At 41.6% G+C, this 9,483-nt stretch overlaps 1 protein-coding gene across 1 annotated transcript; it reads right to left on the bottom strand.

Annotated features, from left to right (window-relative positions):
* Positions 1-63: 63 nt before the first annotated feature.
* Positions 64-5,867, bottom strand: PDCD2L (programmed cell death 2 like). Its single transcript, XM_050904088.1, has 7 exons — positions 5,754-5,867; positions 5,453-5,616; positions 5,256-5,325; positions 3,773-4,176; positions 2,564-2,677; positions 752-900; positions 64-210 (listed from the first exon to the last, which is right to left on the bottom strand). The coding sequence occupies exons 1-7, from the start codon at positions 5,865-5,867 to the stop codon at positions 80-82; spliced, it is 1,146 nt and encodes a 381-aa protein (XP_050760045.1). The 3' UTR covers positions 64-79.
* Between the last annotated feature and the right edge of the window lie 3,616 nt (positions 5,868-9,483).

The following is a 9,483-nucleotide window of genomic DNA, read 5'->3' as shown; positions in this document are numbered from 1 at the left end:
TCTGTTGCATAATTACACGCTTTCACCTGTAGTAAAAAAAAAAAACAACAGACTTTCCATCTATGCGGAGAAATACAATTTATTTAAATAATCTCTGATCTGGGTCTTCTTGTACAAAAATAAATTCTTCAAGAGGGGTTTGATGATTTGTTGGCCAACAGCTTCTCTCACATGTGTAAACTATAACAGTTCCAAATTCCACTGACAGATCTAAAAACAAAGCAATAAAGGTATGTCATGTAAAGCTATGAAAAATAACATAATCGGGCTATTGCTTATTGCTATACCTCAATCGTTGACAATTCAGAAAATATTTTTCATAATTCAGTCTCCTATGTACATAGCATTTTCTAATTTTAAAGATTTTAAAGCAAGCTGACTCAGAATTTTCAAAGAGCTTCTTAAGTGTCTGCAATCTTATCTGACAGTATTTATTATTTTCCAAGGCCTCATTTAAGAGGCAATAAAGACAAATTACTCCCAAGGTCATGGAATTATCTATATTGCTGTTATTAAAGTTCACTAGTGAGCAAATGAAGTTGCAACCATAGCATCTCCATAAACCAGAGTTATATCTTTTGCTCAGTGAACTCTACAATGGAAACAGAGTGGATTCTGTGTAAGATGATCACTGTAGTTAAGCACATCAGTGCGTGTGATTAGCAAGAAACAATCCAAATTGCAGTTCACTAAACTTTACCAAGAAGGTGACTGTTTCTAATATTCATTCAGCTAAGTCAAAGGTCAACACCTGAATCACTCTGGAGCATGCTGACCAGCGCTGGCATGAGTTGAAATTCAAATATTCTGTTGCTTCCACAGTTACTGCAGGCTGGAATACCTTTGTCAATGTCGGCTGGAGGACGTGTAATGAATAAAGGCTGGCCACCCCAAGAGTATCTAAGAGAAGAAAGGAAAAAAGTATTCATTTTTTGTACCTAAATTTCATAGGAAAACATACATGTTGGCAACAGTGTTCAGGATTCTCTGAAACCTCTGAACTTGCTTGAAGTAAAAAACATTGTTATGAGCCAGAATCATTGCCTAAGCTTCAGATGAGTCATTAAACAAAGAATAAAGATCGGGAGGGGGAAATACTGTTGGAAGGTCAACACTTGGAATGTCTTAAGGAAAGAGCTGGATTTAAAGGAGACAAATGCTTTGAATCGACACCTCCAAAATATGCTGTACCTGACTCATTTCATTAAGCAAACTACACTTTCCTGAAAAATTGAATCCTAACCAGTGGCAGTTAAAGATACTCAACATAGAACAGGTCTCAAAACCACTGTAGTTATGCCAGAGAACTGATGTTTTATTTATAAGAGCTATCATAGCTCCACAACTAACAGGAAACCAAGATCAAAGATGGTTTCCACTGGATGCCAAGCGGGGGATTCTGTGCTATGCTGAAAGCTCAATGGAGATCTGGCAGCCCAGGAGAAATGGGGGTCTAACAGGCATACTCACAATACCCATGAAGGGGAAAGGGAGGGCTACATAGAGGTTATAACTAGTGACAGTCATAGGGATCACCAGAGGTGATGTTTTAGAAGAACAGAAAATTCAAAGAGCATAATACTGCAAAGTGATAGATCCAGTGAAAAAAGTTGTCTGAAAATGTTACTTGCACTCTGCATTAGTACATTTTCTGTATAATCTTTGATAGATAATTAGTTTCTAATGTTTCTTATCTGTCTGTGTAACCAGCCCCTCAAACTTTACTTCCTCATCAAAAAGGTACCAGTTAGTTCCACCTGGCTCTCTAAACTTGATAAACAAAGGTCCTGTCACTACACTGAGACAGCTGGACCAGACAGGCTGCATTGGACTCTCTAGAACAAAGAAGTTAAAAACTAACACTTGGCATGATCCATGAAAACCATGTGTATTATCTGGCACTATGAATAATTTATGATTTGAACTCTGTTATACTTTCATTCAGAATTAACTCCTCTTTCGGGAAAGTAGCTGCTCTGAGGTTAAATCTGCTTTTGTTCTAGGAAAAGCAACAGATTTACAAGAACTGAAGACTGCAGGGTCCTGAGGGGTAATCACAATAAGCTGCAGAAGAACTCAGGCTTCAAAACGAGTGATTTCTTACTTCAGTAACATCTCAAGGACTGAGACATAAGCAATTATAAGGTTACAAAATTTCAGAGGAGCAGATAGCCTTGAAAATCTATCCCAACAGCATACCGCTGTGTATTATACTTCCGCCTCAAAATTGTCTCTTGAAAACCTCTATGCCTGGATTTCAGCGAGTCTTCAAAGACAGTCTGGGTCTGTTCTCATCAGGTCTTATGTAGAAGAAAGTCTCCCATAGACAGATCCGGGGTCTCTGATCCTGCTTTGCTTCTCATCTACTTATACTTTGTATAAAAAAACCCAACCAGGGACTGAAGTCTGACCACACAGGCATGGTAACAGCCCTCTTAGCCATTTTTTTCTGATTAAGAAACAAAAATATACATCTATTTCCAACGAAATGGTTTATTTTGATGTACTAACAATCCATGTCTATGCTCTGTATCTCCCTGTTACAACCAGATGATTAACATACCTTAGAATCTGTTCAGGACACACAGATATTCTTTTCATAAATTTATGGAATGTGTAGTCCCTGCTTTTGACTTCACTCTTCTCATATTTTTCATTATCACCTTCACCTGCAAAACTACAGAAAAACAAGAAAAGAAAGAAAATTTCCAATAAGGTTTTCAGTACAATATGCATGCTTTAAATAAGCAATAGTTACTACACATTCACATTAAATTATACTAAGTACACTGAAAAAAACTATACATGTGAAACTAAGAGGCAATTCCTGTTAGAGGTTGGAAATGAACATTTTGCTTCTAGTTCTTTGGTTTCTGGTGGCTTACAATTACTAACAGTGTTTCAGACTACCACATGAGATTCAAATCCACCAGATACCTGCTTATTCCTTAAGAAAATCATTCCTTTAGTAACTTATCAGAAGTTTTGCTAGTTTTTAAATTACGATATTGTCTTTTTAAATTTTGAATTAAGTGTAATTAAAGTTCTGTGATTCTATAAAGGTCAACAAAACTCAACAGGAACACCACTACTAAAAAGCATTCTATGCAGATTCTGCAACTGACAGTAGCTTTAGTTATCAAAAAATTCAATGTTGTCAACAATTCAGGAAAAGTCACTGTACATGTTAATATAATCAAACGAGAAATGGTCTGGATATAAGTGCTCACTGTGATCACCTAAGTTAATACTGAAAATATTTTCAGTAACTACGTTCAAAAATTGTTTTTCAGACAACCTTTACAAACTCTTCGTGAGTCTTACCATCATCTCAGTCTCTAGTCAAAATCCCTAAGTAATTAAACTCTTAAAAATGCAATTGGAATATAAGAAAAGCTTTAGTCTTGTAAAGAAAAAAAAGACGACAAATGTTACAATATAAACTCAGGCCATTTAGCGTAAGATATTGTTTAAACCACACTGGTTTGGTTTCAGAGATTGACAGTCCACTGCTCTATCTGGAGCCCAAGGACATTCCAACTGCTCAGTAAATCAGAAATAGATGCATCTCTGAATAACTCAAAATTTGACAGAACTAGGTGCATTGTTATGTTCTTCCAGCAAAGTACTACACACCAATGATTCCTGAAGGACCCAGTTACGAACAAAAAACATTCCCATTTAGTGAGAGTCAGATTTAGATTATCAGTCAGCATACAAGAAACTACATTAATCCCTTCAGTTTCAGCATGAAATCCAGACCTGTTCTCACCTTTCTGACATCAACTGTTCCAAATCAACACCCTCTCTCTGCTGATACTCCTTCAATAGCTCATCTGCATGATCTGTATCAAGGAAACCAGTGTAGTCTTCCTCATCAACAACACTAATGTAAAAGGGCTGGAACACAGGAGCTGAACTAGACGCTGCCATTACCATTCCCTCGCTGACTGGAGGATGTGTATTCAGGGAACCTGACGCATCTGTAGCTTCACACAAGCGAAGCCGTTGGAACTGGGATGCACACTCCACCTCTCTGGACCAGGAGCTGCTCACCGCTTCATTTAAGCCAAGCAGCTGAAGGGAGGCACATGCAGGAGATTCTGCTCCATCACAGACTCCCCAGTCATCTGCTTCATCACACCAATCCTTTGCAGCAAAGTTCATTTCTTGTTTCTGAGAAGAACAAAAAAAAAACACAAAAAGGGAAAAAGAACATTGTCAAGATCAGCCACCCTAACAAACTTCAAATACAGTTTCATAACAGATAAGAAAACTAAAACCCTAACCTAATGCTTAGTGTTATTTCACCTATTCTCCTCACAGTGGTACTTACCAGCATACCCACGTTTACTTTTCACAGCAGCGCAGTTATGGCAAAAAACCATCTCATACTGGAGAAACGGAACAAGAATTCATTGGCTTTTTGAATGGTCTTTGTACATCATGTTGCCATACCTTGGCTGCTGGCATGACCACTGACAGCTAGTTTGGGTATGTTTATCTGAAGCACAGTTACTGCACCACAGGTGAGCTCAAAGGGCAGAATATGGAGGAAAATAACAACAACAACAACAATGATAATAACATCATTTTATCAGAGTATAAGCTTATTTACCACAGACCAAAATTTCATATTGCAAATGCACCAGCTGAATAAACACTTTCTGCCTGTCATCACTAGTTTGATATCCATCCTCCTCTTCCAATCTTCTTAAGCCAACATGCAGTTTTTCCTTCACCAGCAAAAATACCAGAAGTATATTAACAATAACTGAGTCAAATTAATTAAAACTGATGATACATTTTTTAAAATTTAAATTAGAAAATAAAGAAAACATCTTAAAGATCCAAACCTAAACAGTATAGCCCAATCATTTAAAGTTGAAAAATAATGTTTAGGTAGCTCGAGTAATTAAAGTATTAAATATCAGTTTTGACCATAGAGTTGGACTGCAATCTCCACTTTAAAACAAGCCTAACACAGATCACAAATAAGAAGTTAAACTTCTAGTAAATAACGTGTAGTACTCATGGTGTCAAAAATTCCACGACCATGACTTCTCCACGTGACCACATACATGACTCAGAACTAGCACACAGCACAGCTTCTTGAGAAAGGTTACAAGTATATATAAGGTGCGAAACTCATCCCACTCAACTGCATTTTTATTCTAAAACCGCCTCAATACTGCACTTCATACAGCACACTGAAACAAAGGACAGGACCCAAGAAGGCAGTTTGCTAGTTATACCTGGTTTACGCTGTAATCTTGTGTTTCCTTTTCTTGTGTCTGCGCACACTGGGAGCGCAGTACCTTCCAGCTTTGACGAGCCATGTTAAAAAAAAAAAAACACACGTAAGGAACAAAACATTTGAGCCGAAGTGGCATTTATTAGTCGCAGTCGAGCTGCGCACGCTTAGGACTAAAGCCGCAAACCGCGTCCTCACCTCCGGGGCGCTCCCCAGCAGCCCTTCCCGCCACACGCAAAGACGTTGGCGACGCGGTGGAAGGCGGACCCCTCCAGCGGGCAGTACACCTGCACCAGGTGCGCCAGCGCCCTCCCGCACACCCCGCAGCAGGGACAGCCCGGGCGCACGGAGGGCACCCAGTCCTGAAAGACGAACAGCACAGGCACCGCTGGAGACGCTCCGAGGGCGCCCGGCGCCTCCACCGGCCTCCGGGCCGCGAGCCCCCTCAGGGCAGGGCCCCTCCGCCGCCACCCTCCCCCCCGGCCCGCGCCGGCCCTACCGCGGAGCCGCCCAGCTTGTTGGTGGCCCAGGCGGGGGCCCGCCCGCCTCCGCGGCACGGCCCCGCCATGGCGGCGTCGCGGAGCCCCAGCAGCACGGGCGGCCCGGCCGCCATAGCAGCGCCGCCCTGCCCGCTCCGCTACGGCAGCCGGCAGCGGACACGCACCGCCGGATCGCTCGCGGCCCACCGGTGGGGACGCGCGCGTGCGCGTGCTCGCGGGGTCGGGCAGGGCTTGGGCGCGGCCCGGCGGTCCCCGGCCCGGCCCGGAGCGCGGCCCGGGGAGGCGGGGGGGGGGGACGGGGACGACGACACCGGGACACCGGTCCGCCCGCGCCCCCGGGCCCCGTCCTGCGCGGCGGTGTCATTTACGATCATTAAAACCAGAGAGAATGCGGTCTCGGTGTGGTGTTTAGGCAGGCGTGTGCGAACTTACCCCTTCCGAGCAAAGCTCGTCCAGCACTTCATGCTGTTCTGCTGAGTTTAAATTCCTCGTCTGCAGCGTTGCCTGCGGGAGGCGAGGGCAACGGCGGTGCGAGGGCAAGGTGAGCGATGCTGCGCAGCGCAGTCCCTGCCCTCCTGTTTCGAAACCGGTGTGGGAAGTCATTCCAATGTTACAGCAGCTTTGCATGAGTACGCGTCCCAGAACCGACTGCAGATAAAGAAGATCATGGAAGAGCATGAGTCCAGTACTCTACAAGAATACTAAAATTTCTTATTTTACTGGAAATGTTTTTGTCTTAACAGTGCTTAAATGCAAATGATGAGTAAACAAATTATTTAGCAAACCCAGATGCTTGCCAAGAAGGGCTTTCCAAGTACAAAGCCAATGTCATCTGCGTGATCTGCTTTTACAAAGTTTGCGTTTGAACATTTAGTTGAACTTGGTTGATGCTGAAATTCATAAAAGTGCACTGGATTGTCTAACAGACAAATAAAACAAGTAATCAAAACTCAGAGCTGGTGCTTCAGTGTTACTTGTTACAGCTCCACTTGGAAGCAAGAGGTTTGCAGGAGCTCAAAGGGGAATTACATTAATATCTGCTCAGGTACTACCTGTCAGCAATGCCTGCTGTTTTCCCTATGTGGAAATCACTTGCGTAAGGAAAATAGAGTTTGAATAATCATATTGTGAGTTTCCACAGAACTATCTCAAGCTCACTCCATTCCCTTCTGAGATAGGTTGTTCTCAGATACATGGAGCGTCTCCTGGAGCTTGGGAACCAGCCTCCGGGACCCTGAATGGATGGACCCTCTGCACAGCCTGAACTACAACCTAATGCCCCCCCGCCGCCTGGCACTTAGTTCGAGGACATCACAGTACATGGGGGAATTCTGCTGCACTGTCTGTATCCAAGAAAATGAAGGGGGCGAAAAAGCAGGCAGTAGTGCAGGTCTGAGGTGCCAACCCTCGCTAGATAAAAGTCAATTAGCACATTAAAATTGCCTTTTACTGTGAAAGACTCTGTGCTCTTTAATGCTTGAATGCTACATTTTTGTCCAATCCTTTTGCAAAAGGAGGGTATTTCAGCATCTGCAGAGTGAAAAGAATGTTTTCTGTGAGCTCCTATGCTCCTGAATAGTTAATAAATCAACGTATAAATAAAAGGCATTATATGCATTTTACAGTGGGAAGCAGGAATCCAAATTTATGGTTTGTTACTCCTATTATGTACAGGACTGCACTGATCCTTTTTTCAGCTAGTAGCAGTGATGGGTTTTTAGGGAAAAATATACCATCCACAACTGCATCAATAAAGAGAGGATGCTGGAGAAAAAAGTACCCCTTCGTTCTTTACATATTGGTTTTGCTTGGAAAGATAGTTCAGCTTTCTTAGTATTGACCTAAAGAAATCACCCCAGAGACCTATTTTTAGTTATAATATATAATGTCAAAGGTAACGAAGTTTCAGGCCTTGTTCTGAGTTTCTCTTACATAATTTCAGTACTGCACAGGAATTTAATACTGAATGCTCAAGACAGAGAGTGACTTGTTAACCAGTTTCTAACTCCAGCTTCTTAAGGTTGGATGAGTAACAGGGTCAAAATAAGCTTACATGGTAAGATTGCAAAAGAACTGACAAGCCAGCACAGTGATACGGAAAAATTGGTTATGGCAACAGATAAAACAGCTACTGACAAAAGGCCAGTTTTGCAAAAAAGAGAGCTTTCTCAATGACTATACTTCCTAGAAAGGTTTGATAAATGCTATGTTACTTCCTCCAATATGCAGTCCTTCCTCCTTGCACACTGTATTAAAAAATCAGCCAGCTGCTAGAAGTGCCTTGCTGATGGCAAAGGTGACACAATGGACCGTGCAAAGCTGGCCAGTTCCATTTTTGCAATTTTAACTCTCCTGTTTGGTATTCGTGAGCCTGCCTGGTTCATAACCGTTCCCAGGGGAAAAAAAAGCATTAATTGTTTACATTCCTGTGATGAATGCACTTCTACCCTGAAATGCAGGGTAGGGAATGTTCCTGTTCAGATTCTTCAGGTGCCGTATTATTGTTCAAGTGCACTGTTGTGGAATCCTGCAAAAGCCAAGCAAGTATCATACAATGGTTTTGCTTCAAGGTAGCTTAGTCTTAGAGAAGGATTTATTCTGTCGTATGAAACAAAGTACAGCACTAGCTACCATGTTGAGAGTTATGTTTACCATCTCTCTTGCTGTTTTTTCTCTTAAGCACTGAACTACTGCAGCTGAATCAGGTTTTTCACAGCCAGTGTAGTTGCAATTCTCTGCAATCAGTGTGACAAAAGACTGACAATTTTCTTATATTAACTATGCTACTTACTCTTCCGTGGGCAGTACTTTCTTCAGCAACTGAGTCACAGTGAACAGTCATCAGCTACACTGTGCTGGGAATGCTAAGTGATTTCGCAGAACTCCAGTTCCTTCCATCACAGCTGAAGACCGGAGTCATGTTTCATGTAAAAGATGTGACATAAGTAAGTTATAACCGCATGCACAATACTGAGTATTTGCAACTTTGAACAAAGCAGTATCATAAACGGGTGTGCAAATGGATTTTTTTCACAGGAAGCATCAACGTGTGGAAAGCTACAATATTAAAAGATCAGTAATAATATTGAATACCATTAAAGTACTAAAATGTGGAACAGTATACATTTTAAAATTACTTACTTCAGCTTGTTTTTCAGGACAGTCAGTTATCAGAGTTCTGGCTACAACTCCACTCTCTGAGATAGCCCTGTGGAACAAACCCTTTGCCAGAGGAAGGATGACCCGAGAAGCAGGAATGGCACATAACAAATATACTTGGTCACCAACTTAGAAAGGCAATTATAGAAATTATGTATAATTAGTACACTTTTTGAAAAGATTAAGTGTTCTATTGACAGAATGTGAAAAACAGAACAAGAGCAGCAGTTCTTGCTGAATATTATCAACTAAATATACTGCTAAGAATTTCTTCAAATATAGGTGCACAGTGCATACATTTGTGTTTAATGTATATGTACTGTTACCTTGAGTCGAACTGGGTATCTATACCAAGTGACCATTAATATTAAAGATATAAAATAAAATGTGGTTTGGAGCATAATGTAGGAATCTGCTACTTAAAGGTAACCTATACGTTGTGGCCCTAGTATTATTCCTTTCTCAACTGTTTGAAAGCATACCATTCTTTATATTTGGGGTTTGAAAGCAGACAGATGGACAGAACGCTACTTCTCACACAGGCGGAAACTACTTTGTTATCATATGTGC

The sequence above is a fragment of the Gymnogyps californianus genome, chromosome 12 (assembly GCF_018139145.2).
Source record: "Gymnogyps californianus isolate 813 chromosome 12, ASM1813914v2, whole genome shotgun sequence".
Classification (NCBI taxonomy): Eukaryota; Metazoa; Chordata; class Aves; order Accipitriformes; family Cathartidae; genus Gymnogyps; species Gymnogyps californianus.
The sequence above is the reverse complement of the archived record's forward strand: the minus strand, read 5'-3'. Positions and strand labels throughout refer to the sequence as shown.